At 36.3% G+C, this 24814-nt stretch overlaps 1 protein-coding gene across 1 annotated transcript in view; it reads right to left on the bottom strand.

The window, feature by feature from the left end:
- The window catches only part of scamp2 (secretory carrier membrane protein 2), a 68128-nt gene that overhangs the window by 37558 nt on the left and 5756 nt on the right, over positions 1-24814 (bottom strand). The window contains exons 2-3 of the mRNA XM_039773078.1: positions 2098-2178; positions 857-943 (exon numbers count right to left, since the gene is read on the bottom strand). Coding sequence (XP_039629012.1) covers positions 857-943; positions 2098-2178 — 168 coding nt within the window. The remainder of the gene's footprint in view (positions 1-856; positions 944-2097; positions 2179-24814) is intronic.

The following is a 24814-nucleotide window of genomic DNA, read 5'->3' as shown; positions in this document are numbered from 1 at the left end:
ACAAAATTTAAAAACGTATTGAAAATGAAAACCGCTGATGGTAATGTTATTCTGTATTAATGCTGAAGAACTTCTGCATTGTAATTTTCTTTATAAATTCTGTGATATTATGTTTTGTTAATATATTGTGACGTACTATGTGGGAGCAGAAAGAGTGGAATGAATGGTGTAAGAAATGGGACTGGGTGAAGGGCTTCTGTTCTGTGAGACACAAAAAGGAAGGTGCTTCAGAAGGAAGTTTTGAGTAGGGAGTTAGGAGACAAAAAGCAGGAGTGTTAAATTAATTCTATTAACACTATACTTTGTTAATATAGTTTTTTTTGTAAATAAATATTACTATTTTGCTAAACTAATTCACTGTATATCATTTTTTGAATTAGCTGATCTGTAATCCATCTTTTCTCTTATCCATCACGGCCTCAGCCCCAACCCCTGACGGATAATCAAGGTTTTACTGTATATGTTTTAACCTTACTTTATTTTTCTGTCTTGCACAGGAATGAAAAAAAACTTTTATAATTAATCAAGTAAATATACGTAATTATTCAAGTGTTTTCAAGCAAAGTCATTGAAGCTCAATAAGACAACAAGGCTTTGTGATTATAGAAATCACTTAAATTTATTGAACGGATTGTGAAATGTGACCCCATTACAATCTTGCAAAAAATTATTATTCAATGATTAAAAATAAAAAGATTTAAGAGGATGACAGTGGAAGGATTACCAGTATGACTTTTTAAGGAGTTTTATTTCCACCTCAAAAACAGTAAAGCTTGAATATATTGCATTATGTGAAAATTATTTCAGTTCCTATGCCAATGAAACAGTACCTGTTATTATTAAAAACAGCACCTACCTTTGCACTAGGCTCAACTGAAGGCTGTAAAACAGCAGGTTGCGAAGCATTCACTTGAGCTGGAACAGTTGTCTGAGCTGGATTAGTCTTTCAAAAACATGAAAAATAAAGAGTTTATGATTATTATTTATAATTGATTAGTGTATGAATATTCTAGGCCCAGTAATAAACTGGTGCTTAATCCATAGCTGCTATACCTGCATTGTGTGTCTGACGTTACTGAAAGAGGCTCCAAATTGCCAACCCTGAATTTTAAGAAGTGGGTTTGAGAATGTTCTGTTACTATTATATTATCAATAGAGTGAATCTGTGTTTTTATTTATTTATATTGCTTTAAATATAAAGAAGAAATGAAGCTTGAATTAAAAAAAACAATTCATCTCAGAGCATCCTCGCACACTCTCCCTCGTACCATACTAATTCAGAGTTACTAATCAACTTGACAGGGTGGTCTAATGGGTTCAAGGAATGATATTAATCCTCAAGACTGCCAGGTCAGTGTACTGCTTTAATTTAAAGAGTAACACTGAGCAAGTCACAACTCTAAAATAATTTGTAAAATAACTAAACTATAGTGCCTTAAAGTGCTAAACTACTTTAAGGTTGTTGTGTGTGTTTAAACTTTGCGATGTGGAAGATAACAAGAAGATTAGGCAAATGCCAAACATACAGTAAAAGAATTCAAAATCTAATCACACTCCCTGGAGGTAAAAGGCAGTAATGCTAAGCACAGTGCCATATCCACTCAAAATACATTAACTCTAATCATTACTTAAATCATAATAAATTCACAAAAAAATGTTCACTTCAGTAAAGTTCCACTTTTACCATATTTACTCTTTTATTTATAACTAACACATAATTTGGCAATAATTGACTTTGTAATAAAAGATTTCTACTCTCCATATTTAAAGTTTAATATGCAATGATGAACTTTGATTAAGAAGAGGACAATTCAGCTAAATTATATTTAGGTTCTAGTAACTTAAATGAAGATGAATTCCATTATTTTAACTGTGTCTTTCTATTTTCCATGGAATCAAAACAATAACACATTTGGATAAACCTTTAATATATTTTTTAATTAGTTAGACCAATTCTTAAAATTAACCTATTTTTGAACAAGAGAAAGAGGTACAAATAGCATTTAGGAAATTGTATATCTGCTGAATCTGCACAACTCTAGGTATGAGGTTAGAAACTCTGATCATGGGTACAGAACAAGGAAAAAAAATTCATACCAAACGCGAATTTTCTGTAAAAGGGTTGAACTCTTCAATTCTATCATTATTGGAGCTGGTTAACTGCGTGACAGAAGGATCCTAAAGCAATGAACAGGAGGAAAAAAAAAAAAAAAGAAATTAGCTTTTCTTCTTGATTATATTCTGGACAAAGTAAAATCAAGTACATTACGACTGTTGCATTAATCTCCAAGTAGAAATCTACACAATCATATAATGATGTTACTTCATGTTATATAAGGAATATTATTTATGGAAATGACACAGTGAAGTAGACTTTAGTCATTCTTCGATATCTACACAGACCATTGGAACTGGCAAAATATTTAAGCATAGATATCAAGTCAAGTATTACAATAAATACACTATAAAACATTATGTCCCTTATACATTATGTTTGAATTGGAGATCTAGTTAGAGCTCTCTTATTCCAGTTTGTTTGGAATTGTGAAAGAGTATCTCTGAAGGGATATAAGCAAACACACAAATGCTGGTGAAACATGTCTTCTTGGTATCTTGTTGTCACTTGAATTTTTTATTATTCAGTTTTATTCTTGAATTAAAGCACATTTGCTTCATTATACCTTTGTGAAAGTGTTTATTTATTATTCAGTAACCAATTGAATGAGATCAAATCTGTCTCTGCCTCTCTCGTGCGTGCACGCACACACACCAATGCATGAAAACGTCATTATTTGAAAAACGCTGTGCCATCTGAACATGAGTTGTCATTTGAACATGTTTTTTTTTTTTCCCAGCTTGCCCATACTCTGCTTTATGGTGCATGGTACCGAGAATGCAGGCAGGCTTCTTCTTTTTGGGTGCATACGCCATCAGCATGGCACTGCCAGATCTAAACACTAACATGGAGAATTGCTTACATACTAAAGTGACTTTAGCTGCAGGTGGAAGTTCACATCCCATTTTATTTATGGTGTCAAGCAGAGTTGTGGTGCGGTGTAGCAGTCTATTAGCTAGCAAAAGTGATGTAAAGAAGTTGTCTGTTGTTATGATTCTGCCTTTGTCCAGAAACAGCTCCATAAGTCTCCGAAAGTTTTCTCCTGTGGGACGACTGGGATCTTTTTATAAATAAGGAGTGGCATTGCATATGTACTTTGTCTCCAAATCTGCCACAATCCAAAACTTTATGCCAAATTTGTCAGGCTTGGCTGAGAAGTATTGCAAGAAAAGACAACGGACCTTGGTTGGAAACAGTTGCTCATCAACAGTAATATGTTGGCCATAGGTTGTAACTCAAAACACAGTTCTCAACAAAACATAGCCAGATGTCCAAGATCACAGCAAATCTGTTGTTTTTCACAGGTTCTGCACAGGTGTCTTTGTTGTCAAAGCACAAATGCCGCATGATACTCTGATAGCGGACATGGGGCATCGAATCTTTGACTGACAGTACAACAAATAGTTCTGAGCAGGCATCAACCAAAGCACCAACTGCTGTCATTGCTGCTCTTGTGAAAAGAATGGAGACAAACGATATCAACTCAGAGAGGGAGAGGCAAGTTTGTTGTGCCACATGAACATCATTGACAGAATAAAAATTAATAAAAAAAATTTTTAAAAGCTAACTTTTACAAGTAGCCAAAATTTACACCGGGTGTTACAATCTCAAATCAAATGCATGTTTTTATTATATTATAGTAATAATAATAATAGCAGCTCACTACTCAAAACAGAAAGAGCTCGGACTCAAACACACAACCTCTTGATTACGAGACAGCAGTTCTTACCTCTGCACAAGCCAAATCAGCTTTCTGTTGATTGATATTTGGGCTTGGGTTTTTACTCATTGACAGCAACATCTAAATTGAATAATTTCTGTTTCTTTGGTTATATTCTTGAATAAAAGCATACTTGTTTTGTTATACCCTTTGTGAAAGTGCTTATTTGATATTTGGACTTTGATCATCACACATTATGTACTTCACGTCAGCATTAGTATAACATGGAATAAATTTCTGTTTTAGTTATGTGTTCAACAATTCTTGCCTCACATTTCCTGTCATCGAACATTTACCCAGATCACTGTAGAAATTGAACACAGACGAAATGTATGTATTCCAAATAATATATTATTTACCTTATATAACTCAAGGCACCTCACTTCCAGATAAACAAACTTGAGCTGGGAGAGCTTTAGCGGTGTTGGTGGGATGAGATAGCAGGCTGCTTGTGCTTATTGACACATTGCAAAACAAAGACGCTGAGGTGCGAAGGAATTTAAAGTGGCCTGGCTTTATGACTTTTTTGTAGGCTTCAGGGATTCTAGTGTTAATGTCACCTTTGTGTTTGCAAAGGCTAGTGTTTTAGGGGTTTTTCAATCGTCAAAGGTAATGAAAACTATAATATACTTCATGTACACAATTATCTATTTTGAGCCAAGAAGACACTTCAGTGTTTAAGCAAGGGAGCTTGTCTATGAAATTTATGGATAAGCCACTGAATACCTAACAATTTCTTATTAGTCCTTTATATTTTTGTGGGTGGTAGTAAGACATTCACAGTTCTTCTGTTAGAACGTTCCAGAGAAGGGTAGATTATGATACCATCAAGCTCACAGTTTAATTTATTTGCAATTTCAGTAAAATTTTATCTGCATTTCTTTACACCCATTTATGAATATGTCTGTTTTCAATTAAAGATGCAAACTGTTAAATGCACTACAGATATGTTTTCGTTCTCAAGATATTCCGGGTTATTAGTTATTTCACAGGTGTATATATATTATGGTGCTCATGCACGGTTCTTCTTTTCTTTGATTTTTTATGTTATCTTAATGATTTTGAAGTCAAAAACTTGGGGATGAGCACAAAATTTATTCAACGTTACACCCTCATACACAATTAATGAAATACGAATGTTAGGTCACCAGTTATCTAATAATCATGCCTGAAAGACATGAAGGAATATAACACAATAATTAACAGTATTAAAGTATTTTTATTTTATTTTCTTTTCTTCATTATGTAAAGCACTTTGAGCTACTGTTTGTATGAAAATGTGCTATATAAATAAATGTTGTTGTTGTTGTAAAGTCATCTCAAGAAAAGATTGCTTTATTGTTCAGCTATATCAGTAGTTCTAACTTCAATGCCCCAATGTTTCCAGATCATTTAGATCTTCTCTCTCATTCTTTACCTCTTTTTCATACCCTCTCTTTGTCTCTATGACTAGGCAGAGTTGAAAAGCTGTAATAGTCACTGGAGTATTAATAAAATAACTGAACTTACTTCAAACCTGGTTAGCAGGAACTGCATTTCCTTCCTGTGTTGCTTTCTGAAACTTTGTTACTCCATTATTAGTTTGTGTTTATACAGGTATAATGTATTAACTTATTGTGGTTTGATAATAAATTCTTGACATTTTATGGACCCATAAAATCATTCATTCCATCCATCCATCCATTTTCCAACCCGCTGAATCCAAACACAGGGTCACGGGGGTCTGCTGGAGCCAATCCCAGCCAACACAGGGCACAAGACAGGAACCAATCCTGGGCAGGGTGCCAACCCACCACAGAAATCATTCATTCCTTATGAGTAATTTTGTCCTTCTTTGTGATTCCTTAATATCATCTTGAACTGAAACATATTCATAAATACAAATAAAGAAACACACAAATTTGACTGAAATTACAAATAAATTCAAGCATAGGCCGAGGGTACCATGATCTACCTTTCTCTGGAAAATGTTGACAGAAGAGCCATAAATATCACATCACAAGTTGTAAAACTTTAACCCACCTCACAAATATAAAACAGAAATAAAAAACGGTGAGATGTTCAGTGCCTTATTCATAAACGTGACAGACTGGCTTCCTTGCTGAAATACTCGAGTGTTTTCTGATCTCAACAAATAGTATACTTCATACACACTGATGTGTCTATATGGTTTTCACTGCCTCTGCAGACTAAAAACCCCAGAACACTAGCAAGTGCAAACAAAAAGGTGACATTAAAAGCAAACATCAGGGGAAAAAAAATTAAAAAAAAACAAAAAACATAAAAAAAATAGAATTATTAGGCCGTATGAAGTAGAAAAAGTGAAATAGTATTTTAGGCACATACATGAGTATGCCTTGCAAAGAAGCGTTTGTCCCTGCCTTATATCAACTGTTCTTTTTTCTTTTTGGTTATAGACAAAAACATTTACAGTGCATTTGGTCCTCACTGTAAACTGCAAAATGACACTGCATAGCTGGACTAATTTACAAAGGTTCTTTTCTGAAGTTCCAGTTGCAAGTTTCCAGTAAGCCAATTGTCAGGGTTCATGTCTGAGTCTAAAGAACAGATTAATAAATAGTACTTTTGTAGCAATTTCTAAGTACCTTGACAGTACATTTGCATGTAGATCCCTTCCGAATAATATGTCGTCATCTATACTAATAAAAGGCAAAGCCCTCACTCACTCACTCACTCACTCACTCACTCACTCACTCACTCATCACTAATTCTCCAACTTCCCGTGTAGGTAGAAGGCTGAAATTTGGCAGGCTCATTCCTTACAGCTTACTTACAAAAGTTGGGCAGGTTTCATTTCGAAATTCTACGCCTAATGGTCATAACTGGAAGGTATTTTTCTCCATTAACTGTAATGGAGTTGAGCTGGAATGACGTGGGGGCGGAGTTTCGTGTGACATCATCACGCCTCCAACGTAATCACGTAAACTGACTGTCAACGCAGTGCGTAGAAAACCAGGAAGACCTCCAAAAAGCGTTTAAGAAAACATGCATTATATAATTGAGAAGGCAGCGAAACAATAAGAAGCGAGCGAGTGACATATACTACCATATTCATGAGTGCTGCTACCTCGGAAAGAAAGCAAGGTGTAAACCTAAATTTTAAATTAAGTTCATAGACAGGCTACCGCTGGCGTTTCACATGCCCACAGGTAATGCGGGATACAAGTTTAATTAGAGGACGCAGGATATAAACGAGAGTTTTGATTACTTTGTAACTAAAATTGTAGGTGAAGGGGTGTGCTTATGCAAATTCCGAGAGACTGTGTTTGTGTGGGATTGACAGTTAAGGCGGGTGGGGGAGTCACGTCATCATCACCCCCCCATTTACCTCATTTCGCTCTGAGCTGAGCTCATGCTAACGCCGTCTTCCGAAGCAACTTCGTCAGACTGCCACCAAATACTCACAGAAAAATCCACAAGTTAATACACACGCTGTGTCTAGAGTTTCTCCACACTGAATCCTCCAGGCACTACTTACAAAAGGTTACATTGACAATTGCACAGCTGAGAAGCTTTGATGCATGTGCTCCATAACGCATTAAAAAAATAATGCATTTAATCACAGTTTCAATTCCAACCAAAGGGGAACTTCTGTCAATGCATGATTTGCACAGAGACACAGGAGGTCGTAGAAACAAGAAGGATTTTTATTCAAACACTGCAACACATGCGCTTAAACGTGCTCCATGACAAGTCAGAGATGACAGTTCCGCTAGGAGCAGAGAGAGAGAGATAAAAGCAAGCAATCAATTTTAAATTGACAGGCGCTGCACAAGGCTTTTAAGTTAGCGGAGTATAGCGCAAGGTTTGCATTACGCGTTATAGCGCAAGTGAGAAAGTAATAGTGATGTGTCGTTCGCGAACGAGCCGGCTCTAAGTGCCGATGCTTTCAAGTGAACGAGAGGAGCCGATGTCCGTCGAGCAGAGCGAAACCGGCCGCTCCACATCGGACTAGGATCATACCATTATGTGAAAGAAGGAAAGGGGCAGACGCCGAAGACAGCGAGTGTTGGTACAGGCCAGGTACACAGAGCAACACTGTCGCTCTGTGTACCTGTCGCTGCGACAGACGAGGAGCCAGATTTAAATGCAAGCGCATCGTGAAGAAAAAGAAGAGTAAAGAAATGAGTGAAAGCCGAAAAAGAAGCAGCATCTGGCTGCATTTCAGTGATATTGGAGACTTTAAAGCTAAGTGCAGAATATGAAAATATCCGTTAGAGCAGGGTCAACAACAAACCTGCACAGACATATAAGATCCACCCACCCATCCGTGCAATTGGATTAGACTGTGCCCAACCAAAGGGGAACTTCTGTCAATGCATGATTTCATGGTACACCGATTACATTGATCAGTGCTTCCCAAAACCTCAGTATGTAAAGACGGCGTTGGAATATTTCGAAATATATAATGTAAGCGCTGGAATATATAAAGTCAAATCTTGAATATATAAAGTCAGCGTCGGAATATATTGTCACGCTTGGGTCACAGATTTGCACAGAGACACAGGAGGTCGTAGAAACAAGAAGGATTTTTATTCAAACACTGCAACAAATGCGCTTAAACGTGCTCCATGACAAGTCAGAGATGACAGTTCCGCTAGGAGCAGAGAGAGAGAGATAAAAGCAAAAAAAAAGCTTTTAAGTTAGCGGAGTATCGCGCGAGGTTTGCATTACGCGTTATAGCGCAAGTCAGATAGTAAAGAGCAATGTGAGGGTAGTCTGTGTTTCAGGGGTTCTGGTTTGCCCAGGGGCGTCTGTATCTTCTTGGGTGCGATCAGCCCTCCAGCTCACACCCTCCCCCTCAGCTTTATTCACATTCCCGTGAATCAAGCGACTCTCTGTACCAGGTTCATTTAGTCGTGATAATACGTCTGCGTTGACGTGTTCAGAACCTTTTCGATGTTTTACTGTGAAACGGTAAGGTTGTAAGCCCAGAAACCATCTCATGAGGCGAGAGTTTGTATCTTTCTGTCGGTATAACCATTGAAGTGGACCATGATCAGTTACCAAAGTGAAGTTTCGTCCCCACAAGTAATAACGAAGCCCTCCACCTCACAATATAAAGTAAGCGCTGGAATATATAAACACAAAACTTCAATATATAAAGTCATCGCCGGAATATACAAAGTCAGTGCTGGAATATCCATCCATTTTCCAACCTGTTGAATCCGATCACAGGGTCACGGGATCTGCTGGAGCCAATCCCAGCCAACACTGGGCACAAGGCAGGAACCAATCCTGGGCAGGGCACATGCATCATTTTCAAAACATTAACCGAACAGTGTTTTTAATTAATTTTTCTGAATACGTTTTGTTAACTTACTTGGTTCAGAGTCGTTTCAATCAATATATTTTGACTTTGACTTTATATAATCAGGAATGACTTTATAAATTCGACGCTGACTTTATATATTCAGGTTTTCACTTAATATATTATATTCCAGCGATGACTTTATATATTCAACTTTTGACTTTATATATTCAGATGCCGACTTTATATATTCAGAAAATCAATATATTTGCCTGTTTAGCACCCATAGTATATGTGTGTGTGTATATATGTACACATGACAAAACAATTACGTTGTCAATCATGTTACGTTATTATTAAAATGTTTCCTTTTCTTTTTACTTCTCCTGCCAAGCTGGTATTTTGCTATATATATATATATATATAGAGATATATATATATATATATATATATATATATATATATATATATATATATATATATAGAGATATATATATATATATAGAGATATATATAGAGATATATATAGATATATATATATATAGAGAGATATATATATATATATATAGAGAGAGATATATATATATATATATATAGAGATATATATATATATATATAGAGAGATATATATATATATATATATATATATATATATAGATATAGATATATAGATATATATATATAGATATAGATATATATATATATATAGATATATATATAGAGATATATATATATATAGATATATATATATATAGATATATATATAGAGATATATATATATATATATATATATATATATATATAGATATAGATATATATATATATATATATATAGATATATATAGATATGACAACAACACTCATATCAATGACAAAACAATTACATTAACAATCATGTTACGTTATTTTTAAAATTTTTCCTTTTCTTTTTCATAGTTTCTTTTACACACTACTTCTCCGCTGCGAAGCGCAGGTATTCTGCTAGTGTACTATAAAAGTAACAATGATAGGCAAGAAGGAGGATGATGCCAACTAAACAAGAGTAAAATCAGAAGTTTGGTTCCACTTCAAGCACTGGGTTATTTTACATACATTGTAGTTCACAATATTTTGTACACCTTGTTTTTTCTGTACAATGCTTAAAAACTACCAATGTTTCAATCAGGTTTTATTAAGGCCTACATCAAATCTTTGATATTAGGTTACTGGATTGGATGATTCTGGTATCGATTCAGATTTTTCTACCCTCCACTTTATTAAAAAACTTTTACAATAAGCTCCTGCATAACCTTCATGACCAGACACACTGAAGCCTTATGTTCTATATTAAATTGTTAGTTAAAGTTGTAATGCTATCAGCCATGTATGTTACCTGTTCATTTTCTATCAAAAAAAATATTTTCTATTGGTTTATTTTTCAGTAACCATAAATATGCCAAAATATATACAATTCATGTAAAATACATACTTTTTTGCTAATAAAATATGGAGAAAAAATATTTATCCATAATACATATGGATTTAGTCCTCCCTGCGTGGAGTTTGCATGTTCTCCCCGTGTCTGCGTGGGTTTCCTCCGGGCACTCCGGTTTCCTCCCACAATCCAAAGATATGCAGGTTAGGTGGATTGGCGATTCTAAATTGGCCCTAGTGTGTGCTTGGTGTGTGGGTGTGTTTGTGTGTGTCCTGTGGTGGGTTGGCACCCTGCCCAGGATTGGTTCCTGCCTTGTGCTCTGTGTTGGCTGGGATTGGCTCAAGCAGACCACCGTGACCCTGTATTCGGATTCAGCGGGTTAGAAAATGGATGGTTGGACATATGGATTTAAAGAAAATAAAATGCTTCTCATAATTACAAGCTGTCATATTGTTTAATTTCTTTTGTAACTGATGTACTTAATCTGAAACAAAGCTTAATAAAAAAAAAAAAAAAGGTTTTATATATTTTCTTACACATTGATTCAATTAATTGATACTGGCAGTTAAACACTGCTTAAAAGTAAACACACTTACACTAATGTAGATGTATACACGTATCTCAACAGTATACATATTCAGTCATTATTTGCACTACAGCTTCTTTGCTGTTAAAACATACATTTACTATATTTATACAGATTTTCTTTTCCCAGTGTACCTGCTAGACATTCCTAATTCTTGAAGTGGTTATACAGTTGTGGCCAAAATTATTAGGCCCCCTTATGAAATTAGACAACACTCCTGATTCCAATATGAAAATGACCATTAACAACAAATGTTTGTTTTTTAAAGCGTATCTGTGTCCAGAATAACGAGGTCCACCAATTGTAGTTTGGATATTTTATTGACACACTGAGTGGAAACAAGAAAGGGCAAAAATGAGACATCCAAAATTATTAGCCCCATGCCCATTAACAGTCAATACTGTACTCTTTTTGAGCCACAACTGACAACAATCTATTAGAGTAGGTCTTTACTAGATTAGCACAGGTCTCCTGAGGGATTTTGGTCCATTCCTCCATTGCAAATTGTTCTAGCTGGTCCAAATTGCGTGGTTTCCGAGCATGGACATTCACTTTGAGCACTCGCCACAGATTCTCAATGGGATTGAGGTCTGGGCTCTGTGCGGGCCACTCCAAGATCTTGGTTTTGGTACCCTTGAAAAACTGTTGAACTAATTTTGATGTATGCTTTGGGTCATTGTCTTGTTGGAAGACCCAGCGACGACCTAAGCCTAGACTACGAGCAGATTTCTGCATATTCTCCCTCAGAATGTCAACATAATTTTCTTTTTTCATGATGCCATGCACCCGAACAAGGCTCCCTGTGCCTGAGGCTGCAAAACAGCCCCACAAAATGATGCTCCCACCACCATGTTTAACTGTGGCAACTGTGTTCCTAGGGTTGAAGGTCTGTCCCTTTCTTCGCCAAACATAAGCAACATCCATGTGCCCAAACAGTTCCAGTTTAGTCTCATCAGACCAAAGCACAGACTTCCAAAAATCATCTTTACATTTCAAATGTTCACGGGCAAACCTCAGCCGGGCTGTGATGTGCCGCTCTTTGAGTAAAGGGGTTCTTCTGGGATGATGGCCGTGAAGCCCACCACGGTGAAGAGCCCTCACAACTGTGTTCCTTGAAACATCAACTCCAGAAGAGGTCAGGTCAGCAACAATCATCTTGGCATATGTCCGGGGTTCCTTGCTGACATCTCTGACTATTTTTCTCTCCAGAGTTCTTGAAATCTTGCGCTTACGGCCACGGCCAGGTTTGTTTCTAACAGAATTTGTCTCCTTGTACTTGGCAATGATGCAACGTACAGCAGTTCTAGACACTGTGAATTGCTTGGAAATGGCAGTGTAGCCTTGCCCCTTATCATGAGCCTCTACTATCTTCTTTCTGAGCTCCAGACTGATTTTCTTTGTCTTTGGCATGGTCAGTAACAGTAGTCCCTCTCATGTGTTCAAGAGCCCTGTTCCTTGGGAGTCTTTTTATGCTGATTGAGTGTTGTTAGGAAGCCAATTGATTGCACAGGTGTGGTTTCAAAGCTGATTGGTTAATTAGTGTAGGTGTGTTTTGAAAGCAAACATTAACATGGGGCTAATATTTTTGACCACTCCATTTTTTACTATATTTGATATAATGCAAGACAAAAAATATATTTTATATTACAAAATGTATCAAAAGCTAGTAAATAGCTCTGGTGGATGTTTGATTATATCAAGTTTCATCAACGTTGCAAACTTTGGGAAGAAGTTTAGGAAAATGTTCCATGATTCCAGGGGGGCTAATAATTTTGGCCTCAACTGTATTTATAGATTATAATTTTAATTATGTAGTACGTTTTTTTACCAGAACTTAATACTATATGACACAAAACAACAAATTATAAACAGTGCAAACCTTTAAAAAAGCCACAAATCTATCAAATGCTCATAAGATGTTAATCTTGAAAATATAAAGCTAACATGCTTAACAAATTTACAAATACAGTCAAATGCTGATACAGTGCATCCGGAAAGTATTCACAGCGCATCACTTTTTCCACATTTTGTTATGTTACAGCCTTATTCCAAAATGGATTAAATTCATTTTTTTCCTCAGAATTCTACACACAACACCCCATAATGACAACATGAAAAAGTTTACTTGAGGTTTTTGCAAATTTATTAAAAATAAAAAAACCGAGAAAGCACATGTACATAAGTATTCACAGCCTTTGCCATGAAGCTCCAAATTGAGCTCAGGTGCATCCTGTTTCCCCTGATCATCCTTGAGATGTTTCTGCAGCTTAATTGGAGTCCATCTGTGGTAAATTCAGTTAATTGGACATGATTTGGAAAGGCACACACCTGTCTATATAAGGTCCCACAGTTGACAGTTCATGTCAGAGCACAAACCAAGCATGAAGTCAAAGGAATTGTCTGTAGACCTCCGACACAGGATTGTCTCGAGGCACAAATCTGGGGAAGGTTACAGAAAAATTTCTGCTGCTTTGAAGGTCTCAATGAGCACAGTGGCCTCCATCATCCGTAAGTGGAAGAAGTTTGAAACCACCAGGACTCTTCCTAGAGCTGGCCGGCCATCTAAACTGAGTGATCGGGGGAGAAGGGCCTTAGTCAGGGAGGTGACCAAGAACCTGGCGGTCACTCTGTCAGTGCTCCAGAGGTCCTCTGTGGAGAAAGGAGAACCTTCCAGAAGGCCAACCATCTCTGCAGCAATCCACAAATCAAACATGTATGGTAGAGTGGCCAGATGGAAGCCACTCCTTAGTAAAAGGCACATGGCAGCCCGCCTGGAGTTTCTCAAAAGGCACCTGAAGGACTCTCAGACCATGAAAAACAAAATTCTCTGGTCTGATGAGACAAAGATTGAACTCTGTGGTATGAATGCCAGGCGTCACATTTGGAGGAAACCAGGCACCTCTCATCACCAGGCCAATACCATCCTTACAGTGAAGCATTGGTGGTGGTAGCATCATGCTGTGGGAATTTTTTTCAGCGGCAGAAACTGGGAGACTAGTCAGGATAAAGGGAAAGATGACTGCAGCAATGTACAGAGACATCCTGGATGAAAACCTGCTCCAGAGTGCTCAAGACCTCAGACTGGGGCGACGGTTCATCTTTCAGCAGGACAACGACCCTAAGCACACAGCCAAGATATCAAAGAAATGGCTTCAGGACAACTCTGTGAATGTCCTTGAGTGGCCCAGCCAGAGCCCAGACTTGAATCCTATTGAACATCTCTGGAGAGATCTTAAAATGGCTGCGTACCGACGCTCTCCATCCAATCTGATGGAGCTTGAGAGGTGCTGCAAAGAGGAATGGGCGAAACTGGCCAAGGATAGGTGTGCCAAGCTTGTGGCATCATATTGAAAAAGACTTGAGGCTGTAATTGCTGCTAAAGGTACATCGACAAAGTATTGAGCAAAGGCTGTGAATATTTATGTACATGTGATTTCTCAGTTTTTTTATTTTTAATAAATTTGCAAAAACCTCAAGTAAACTTTTTTCATGTTGTCATTATGGGGTGTTGTGTGTAGAATTCTGAGGAAGAAAAATGAATTTAATCCATTTTGGAATAAGGCTGTAACATAACAAAATGTGGAAAAAGTGATGTGCTGTGAATACTTTCCGGATGCACTGTAAGCTAACAAGCCTGTTTTTTATGAAGCTGTGATTTCAAATTATTCCTTATTTATTCTTTTGCTAATTGATAATATAAGATGCCATACTTAACATAATCTTGCTAACCATCTAGACCTGGACAAGCAATGTTTGCTTGAATTAAAAGGACAAAATAAAAAGATATGAATTCATTAAAGTAACTTTTCTTCCCATTTGTCTAACTGCACAGGATGACTCCTCAGATTCCTTTTTCTCAGTTTATTATGCCCCTTTAATGTAAAGGCTAATATTCTAATCTTCTCTCTTTCTGATGAGGTCTGCCTTACTGCTCTCTGTTCACAGGAAATTCACAGCAAAAAAAGGAGAAGGGTCCAGTTGCACACCCCAACAGCTCTGCGATTCAGCAGCTACGCTGAACTACGAATCAAATTGTGGCTTTAGGTCACATGGTTTGACAGTGAAGCAACTCGGGACGGCCAATCAGATTGTGTCTTTATGTTACAATGTTTAGACTGTAGAGCTCCGCTCAACAGCAAATGAGATTGCATCTTTATGTCACAAGTCAAGACAGTGAGGCGCCACTGGACAGTCAATGAGTCTGTGGCTTTTGTCACGATTTAGGGGGTATGTGCACCTTCCTTGTAAATTCTCAAATTCTGCCTAGAATGTACTTATGTTTCTAGGTTTGGACTTAGTGAAATCTGAGGAAACACACTTCATACGTGGAGAAGCACAGAGGAGAACAGGACAAAAAATAAACAGTTAAGTAAGTGCCTTTTCAATCTGTTCAATAGTCAAAATAAGATTTTAGCAGACAACATTCTTAATAAAATATAATTTTCTAGGTATAACTGTAATGAGAAGGCAACTAAATGTCACTAAGCTAACCACTGTTTGCATTCTAGGAAAGCTAAATACTCGATAGTTCTCATTTATTCTTTTATACTATAGCTTAATTTAAATAAATTACCTTTTTCGATATAATTTAATTTCTGCCTTACTTCTTGTCATTTAAATCATATATTAACCTTTTTTTTGGAAACTGGTGAAGTGCAAACTGGGCATCAAAGAGTTACAAGTAGCAGCAGTATTAGTAGTAGTAGTATTCACAAAGGTCATTATGATTTTCAGTCATACTTAGGCATTTTATTTTGAGTTGCTCTATTTTGTCATCAATGCGGGACAAGTACCAACTGTGACTCAGTGTGCAAAATGCTGCAGTCTTACAACTGCCCATTGGGTCCAATGGGCAAGTACACACCAGGAAACTTTTCGCTATATTTTGAGGAGCACATTAAAAAAGCAGTATTAAACACAAGTTTTTTTTTACCTTAATTTAGAAAATACATTAACTTCTGTGCATAGTGGTATGAACTGTTTTCTTTCTCCAGCTTCTCAAATATGTTTATACAGTTTGGATTGCACAAATAAATCTCACTAGCAATGCAACCTTTGCACAAAGACAATTATTCAATGATGTGATTGTGTTAAAAACATTTAAACTCTCAACATACAAACCCTGATTACCCAAAATCCACCGACTATGGGAAAACCTCAGAAGGAAGTGGTTTACAATTGTTCTGTGCCCTCATTGTTATCTCTACCTTAAGTTAAAAAAAAGTTCATATTCAGAGGAAACATCGCACACATGCAAAATCAGCCATAAATGAGACATGCATTCATGTTGGTATTTGGGCAGCAAGAAAGACCTGGAAGAGATGTTCAATACCTGTCCATGTTCACCAGAAAACATGAGGAGAGTGCCAGAAGACAGTGTGAATTTGAGAACTGTAAAAAGTATCTGCTAGCTGTAAGTAATGGGCTATTTTCCCATCCACTGCGAACATATTTGATCAGTTCAGTACTGCCATTCCAGTGCTGAAGAGGAATGTCTCCATGAATCCACACTGACAGAGATGGTAGTCAACAAATGGTTTGGCTCAGTCTTTGAACCACAACTTAAACACAGCATTAAGTTTGGAAGGTTTTTTTTGTAAGATATAATACCCTTTCAAACACATGGCACTACCCATGTTCAAAACCTCAGATGTCTCATCCTCATAAGTAAATTTCCAAGTCGTACCTGTCTCAAACAGACAAACAGTTGTTCAGAACCAATCCGAAAACAACTAGCAGCCACTCATCCCCATTCCCTCTCCTTTACATGACAGTTGTCCTACCACAAAGGCACAACTGAAATGGAGGGTTAATTATTTTATTCAGAAAAAAAGGATCCATGTAAACCTTCCCAAGGAATTAAAAATACCAAAAGTCTCTGAAGGATTACCCCAGTGAACTCTTACTTTTTGAACCAGGATGCAAACACTGCTCAAACCATCCAAAACTAACAAGAAAATTAAGAATAATGATGGAAAAATGGTGTAATAGAATGTGTGTAGTGATTTTTATCCACATTTCACTTTCAAAATGTCAGTAGAATCCGGTGATTTCCATTAATTCTGATTAAAGGCAAACATTGTTACATCGAGTATCAATACCAAGGTACAAAGCAATGGGTTGCACAACTTCAATGACTACATCATTTTGAGTCTATACCTCAGCATCTACCTCCAACATAGTCTACAGGTGAGTTGGGCTTCTGTCCGTATGCATGCCAGCCTCACAAAGTAAAGAAGGTCAGCTATATTCTATATGAACACGCAGGTCTAAGGCTACGTTCTTAAAGATCCAAGTAAATCAATGTAACATAAGCTAAAGTCATGATGTTAGTGTAAATATGAGGAAGTATATCGATACACCCATTTTTTCAATTTCTTTTCTTTTGTGCAAAAGGATGTGGTTAATATTTCCACAGTTTTAGTTTTCTTCCTTTTTCTTGTCAAATATTTACATTTTCCTTTTCATTCAGTTCACCAATTATAAAATAAAATTGGGCTATTGCAGATATTTTTCAACTTGAATTGCAAACTGCTACCTATCATGATAATGCTTCAGACAAAAGGAAGAAATTATTGAAATTTAGGTTACCAGAAATTCAGTTTTAAACAGTACTTTATATGGATTTGTAGCTTCTTTTATGTTGAGTCTTTGAGATCATAATAATGGTATTAATGTGCTGCTTGTAGCACCATGTATCAATAAGTAGAGTGATCAATACGCTGGAAAAATCCTTAAATGTTTAATTCCCAGCTTATGACAGTGTGTTGCACGAATGCTGTTACTTTGAGGCCCCGACACGCTATGAATATGACTTTTCCTGTGTCAACTAGTGCTACTACCCCTGTTATAATGGGAGAACATAAAAAAGGGGTTTTCAGCATATTAGGTATCTATTTTATAGTTATTCCATTTGTCTATGCATTATATAGTTTCTTATTTATCTATCTGCTATTAATCAGACATGCAAGTAACAATTTTTCTGTGCTGTGTACATGTGACACTATTTTGATGAAATGCCATATGAAAGTGAATTTTCAGTCAAAAACAATTGTCAAAAAGATTTAATATCCTTGATTGTGTAAATGTGAGCATAGTGTTATTGAAATATCTTGTAGTTAATGATTTGAAAGAACCATCCCCAGACTTCAAAGAAGGGAACAACATTGTGGAGTTCTAGGAATCAGTGCAGTTAGAGATGATTGCAAGAGGCTTCACAGAAAGTGAGCCTAATTTTCACCCTTAATATTTCAGGTGTTTTGTTGTACACTTGATACAATAAATTGTATAAACTGGAAATACAACATGCAGTAGAACCAAGTTATGAAAATTGGGTACCTTGGATAGGAAAACACACCAGGAAATTGAACTTTGTGATTAATACAGAGTTTAAAAAACTTTCAAAGGTGCAGTTGTCACTGCTGAGAAAGAATTTAGTTCTTTTCTTATTTTATTGGAGGACAATAATATTCCATATGATCAAGTTAAACTTAACAAAACAAAAGTCAACTCCCACTCAAGAGAAAGACAGGAGAGTCAATAGCATGGGGGAAAAAAAAACAAGGGTTTAATCTTGGATGTGGAGGTGTTTATTGAGGATAGAAAGTTAGATAAGTAAATACTAATAAAAGAGTAGGCCTGGGAAAGTTAACACATTAATTTTTGCGATTAATGTGGTTTGTTTAACACATTAAAAAATATTGTTGCATCCAGGGCCAGCCACAAGGCAAACATATCAGGCAGTGTTTCATAAGAGTGGCATTTTCAAGTATTTTTTTTTTTTTAACATTACGAAACAATAGTACAAATTAGTTAAGTGTGTACCTAAAGAATTACATATAAATCCAGTACCGTATTTATATGTTACCTTTAAAAAATGTATGAAATAATTTTCATTTAAAGGTTTAACTTTTTGTATGACGCATTTCACAATGATATGCCACATGTCAATAGGTAGCACTGGTGTTCATTTTCCAGATTTATACTGTAAATACTGACATAGGTGCAGGGAAGTGTCAGGAAAGGAAGAGGGTTTATAGTAGTACTCAATGCTAGAAAAAAGTTATGAAGGTAAAAATTACATTAATCTTTTTTTTCCATTTCATTTTTCTGTAAGAAGATCAAATCAGTGTTATATCACATAAATGCTAAATAAGTTATCTTTGAGTGGTACTAAAACCAAAACAAGTCTCTAGTACCGCTGTATTTAACTCACCAGTTTGTCAGGTAGCTTACAGTGCAGACTGCCCTAATATAATGACAAAATTCTATGAAAAAGAAGTGTAATGATTATCTCTACCCACTATTCTAGTTTGCAGGAGCTTCACTAATTTATGCAAAGAACGCAACATAACCACCCAAGTAATGCACGGTGTCAGTTTTTAAGTGTGATAGCAGATTTGGGGATCTATTTCTTTTTTTTTTTTTTTTTTATAACTATGCCAGGAGAAAGGGTGTTGGTAGAGTAGTGTTTTCCAACTGCTTTTCTGTGATGGCACACTTTTTGTAACCCAAAAAATCCCAGTGCACACCACTATTCTACTAATCACAAAAGCATTAAATCTATAAATGTGCTTAATTGCCTGAAGAGGCACGTCAATTAAATCACTCTTCAGCTGTGAATTCAAAGTCAACTTATTGTTTCGATTGTTTAATTTTTTCTTTCATATGTCTTTGTCTCATGGGCTATGCCAATTTGATAGTTGGCTTACTTTTCTTAAATGATTCTTTTCAACTTGCCTTTTTAGGAAGGCATTCATATTCAGGTTATACTTTCCCAAGTAGTATTTTGTTAAAAGTTCAGGTTTAAAGTCATTGCTTAAGTTTAAACTATGCCATTAATATATATATATTTTTTTAATTCCTTTGTGTTCATTCTACATTAAATTTATGATTCAGTGTGAATCCACTTTATGATTTATGCATTAATTTCATAATTACATTTTAATGTTAGATGCAATTAATCACAATTAATTTCATACTTTTATGCAATTAATTAATTTTTTTTAAATCGATTCCCAGCCCTAATAAAAAGTGAAAAAATGTTCATGTTCTCTCTATAAACAAGTGTTATTCAGTGACTATGGCCCTTTCACTCTGTTTTCCTGCATTTCTTTTTTTTTTTCCTCTATTCCTTGTTATTATAAATATGCATACCACTCTAGTTATAGCCAGATGTTTGTAAAAGTAAGCTTGAAAAATAAACAGGTAATACAGACAGGTTTTAGAAAATGACTATAATTTAAATTAAAAGAAACCGAAGCATGCCACATTTCTTGACACATTGTACTTTTAAGTTTTATAATGCAGGGGTGCTTAAAAGTGGCACATCTCCAAGATTTCAACCAAAGTATGTAATTATTGTAATTCCAATTTCCTTATGTCTAATTCTAGTTGCTGCTGTGCTTCTTGCTGCATTTGTGTCTAATACTAATTACAGCCTGTACTGCCGAGGAGCAGATTCCATCATTAAAGGTTTTGGGTGAAGTTTTATGGCCAGATACCCTTGCTGATGCTAACACTCTCCATTTATCCAGGCATGGGACCAATACCAATTGGGCAGGTTTGCCCCCATGATGGCAAGGTTTTGAAGGTGTCAGACTGGAGAGGGGGCGCATCATCAGGTATATAGATCCAACAAAGAAATGGGAAGAGTTGAAGTGTAAGAAGATTTTTGATGAACAGAGAGCTACCAGCTAATTACACTATATTTTTCTTCTGAAATGGCTAGCAAGTTATAGTTCAACATTACTCTAGAGTATCCTGTATGCAAAAGAATATTAATTAACTGTGAACTATTACCCATTAAAGAAAAGAAAGAAATTGAGTTATTTCATTTGTGATAATAATATAATTCCTCTAGGAATAAACAGTGTTGTGCAAAAGTATTCAATCCCCTTGAAAGTCATCACAATTTTCTGCATGACATTTATACACATATTTATCCATTAATTTTAGTGTGAAGTCCTATGCTATAACATTACATTTCCAAAGTCAAAATAAAACACTTACTGTAGATATTTAACTGATGAAGAAAAACCTAAAAGTTTTGGTTTGCGTAAGTAAAATTATGTTAAATATGTACAGAAGATGGTTTATTTTGACTTTGGAAATGTACTGTTACAACACAAGAGTACACATTAAAAATACTGAATGGACAAATATGTGTACAAATCTTTTTTCATGCAGAAAATTAAGATAAATACTTCTGCACGTTACTGTACATATATACCATACACAGTCAAACGTACTCAGTCCAATTCAGGGTCACAAATGCCAGAGCCTATCCTTTCAGCACTGGTCTTAAGACAGGAAACAACCCTGAACAGGGTATGAGTTGTTTAGAGGGCCCACTTCGACATGCGCCAACACTCACACAGGGTTCAATGGAGAAAAGCTGACCTACTTAACCTGCACATCATCGGGGAATGTGAGAGAAAAACCAGAGTACAACGCACATCAGCAGGTGGGGAACATGTAAACTTTACACAGATAAAAACTGGGCACAGGAATCAATCCCAGATCACTATGTCTATGAAGTGGTATATTATCTGCTGGTCATATTACATTTTAAAAGGAGGTTAATTACTTGAGAACTGCCATTTCACGTGACAGTAACACTTGGTATTCTTTGAATTTTCATTCTATTATTGAAAATACTCAAGATGGATGAACTAGTGGCTGTCAAAGGATTTGACATTAGGAAGCCTAATTCTGCTTACAAAAGTAAAGGCATTTCAAGACTTGCTAAACAGTCCATACCATTGTATGTTGATAATTTACTTATAAAAATGTCAAAATTCTATTAACATTTTAAATGAAAGAACATTTGTTACATTAAAAGAAACCAGCCCAAATGAATTCAAGTGAGTGTGTTGGTCTCATTTTTGAATTTCTCACATTGAACAACACTTTCAAACTTAACTGGATTAGGCATTTTCTCTCTAATCCAATATCTTGGTGAAAATGTATCTCCAATATTATCTTGAAAACAGGTACACTTAGATTTTTATTATTTGCCAAGTACAATAATAAGATTCTCCAATTTTAATAAATGCTGACCTCTTTGTCACTAATGTTTAAATAAGATTTCTCTTTCAATTTTTATTTCATCTGGAATAACCAAGATACCCTATACAAAATTAGTCTTGATCCATACTAGTTAATGTAAAATATTTTATTAGTCATTCTGCTTTTAAGCTCAACGAGAAGGCTGTATAATTAGTCTGAGTGTTTTCTAGTTGATAATGATTTTTAATCAATAATTGCACTACAGCTTGATTGCTATTTATACAGGTGTGCTATTTGTCTTCTGTGTATCAGCTAGAGATTAGTAATTCTTGAGGTATAACAGTAAACAGTGTTCCCCTTAACCCCTTTTTATATGATAGAGCAGATAAAATCATCCATTAGAAATAGGAAGATTAGTGCCTTCTCTCAGTATAATGTAGCAACTACTCCTTATGTAATTGTCCAATTGGGTTTTCTTGAAAATACAGAATGGACAAATGTTTGGTCTTTATCACAGAAATATTTTACACACAAATTACAGTCAAAGTAAAAAGTATGTGAACCCTTTGGAATTATCTGGTTTACTGCATGAATTGGTCATAAAAAGTGATCTGATCTTCATCTAAGTCATGGTCATAAAAAGTGATCTGATCTTCATCTAAGTCACAGGTACTGGTATACACAATGAGCTTAAGCCAATGATGCACAAAAAATTCTACTCTTTCAGGTCTTTATTTACAAACACATTAAACATTCTCAGTGGTAGTGGAAAAAGTAAGTGAACCTTGGGATTTAATAACTGGTTGTCCCTCCTTTGGCAGCAATGACCTCAACCAGGCGCTTCCTGTAACTGCAGATCAGACCTGCACATCGTGCGGGGGGAATTTTACCCCATTCTTCCCTGCAGAACTGCCTCAACTCTTCCATATTCTTTGGTTGTCTTCTGTGTATGGCTCTCTTCAAGTCATTCCACAGCATCTCAATGGGATTGGATCTGGGATCTGACTGGGCCACTCCAAAAGGCGGAGTTTGTTCTTCTGAAGCCATCGTGCTGTGGATTTGCTGCAATGTTTGGGGTCATTGTCCTGTTGCATCATCCAGCCTCTTTGAAGAATTTGTTGATAAACTTGTGAATTCATTTTCCCCTCAATGATGGCAACCTGTCCAGGCCCTGATGCAGCAAAGCAGGCCCAAATCATGATGTTCCCTCCACCATACTTTCTGTAGGGATGATGTTTTGATATTGATATGCAGTGCCCTTTTTACGCCAAATGAAGTTCTGCTTGTTCCTCCCAAATAGTTCAATTTGGTTTCACCACTCCACAAAACATTTTCCCAGTACCATTGTGGAGTGTCCAAGTGCTCTTTCACAAACTTCAAGCGTTCAGCAATGTTCTTTTTGTGATAGTAGTGGCTTCCTTTCTTGGTGTCCTGCCATGGACTCCTTTTTTGTTCAATGTTTTGCGTATAGTTGACTCATGAACATAGATGTTCTAATGACTTCGTCAAGTCCTTTGCTGTCACTCTAGGGTTCTTCTTTACCTCATTGCTGGCTTTGCGTTGTGCTCTTGGGATCATCTTGGCAGGGCGTCCACTTCTAGGCAGATTTGCCACAATACCAAAATTGTCTCCATTTATAGACAACTTGCCTAACAGTAGACTGATGAATATCTAAAATCCTTGAGATGACTTTGTAACCCTTTTCAGCCTTATGTAGATTAACAATTCTCGATCGCAGCTCTTCAGACAGCTCTTTTGTGCGAGGCATGATTCCCATCTGGATATGCTTCTTGCCAAAAGCTCAAACTGAAACTTTATTGGGTGTTTTATCAATCAAAGTAATTCTAGGCCACACCTCTGAACTCGTTTCATTAAATGGACTCCAGGGGCCGTGCATAGAATTCACACTATAACATGCTTACAGACAAAAGCAGAAATGTGCTTCTTCACAAAAAAATCCAGATGCATAAATCTGTGCGTACGCCAACTTCCACGTTCTTCTGCTACATAAATCCCGGTCAGCGTAAAAAGTAACGCACGTGCACGCGCCTGCTGTCCCGCCCCAACTCCTCTCAGAATGATGCCTCTTTGAATAATAAAATCAATATAAATAGCCCTTAAGCTCAGCCTTCTGTGAAAAGGCAATGGCAAAAGCAAGAGGGGAAAATAGAAGAATTTCATCGAATACCAAGTGGAGGCAAAGAAAAATGTACCATTTGTTGGTTTAAACAACAAAAGGAAGTTGATCGAGTGACATAGCGTGTCGGAGAAACTCAAAAGCTCACGTTCACAAAGTCGCACAGTGCCCAAAATAAAAAAGAAGTTGTCAGATATCAAAGTCGCCGTGAAAAGGCTAGTCGTAGCCCACCGTCTATGTGTCATATGAAAGCTTATTAGGGTACACAGATAAAAAAAAAAGGTACACAGTAGGGAAAAAGCATGAAATGTCAACTTTAATCTCTAAATTTCCACTTTAATCACGCAGTTTATTTTGTCATTAAAGTAGAACATTATAAACTTAATCTTAAAATCGTTTAATTTACTAGTTTCTCAATCTCATCGTAACTAAAGTAGCAAATTAAATGCTTTGTTTTTTATTTGATCTTCTATGTGTGTGAATCACTACGTGCTTACGGGCTTTCTCTTCCTCCGACAGGACACAGAATCCATTACATTCATGATATTACAGCTCTCTG

The sequence above is a fragment of the Polypterus senegalus genome, chromosome 12, assembly GCF_016835505.1.
Source record: "Polypterus senegalus isolate Bchr_013 chromosome 12, ASM1683550v1, whole genome shotgun sequence".
Lineage (NCBI taxonomy): Eukaryota > Metazoa > Chordata > Cladistia > Polypteriformes > Polypteridae > Polypterus > Polypterus senegalus.
This window is presented reverse-complemented; position numbering and strand designations above follow the sequence as displayed.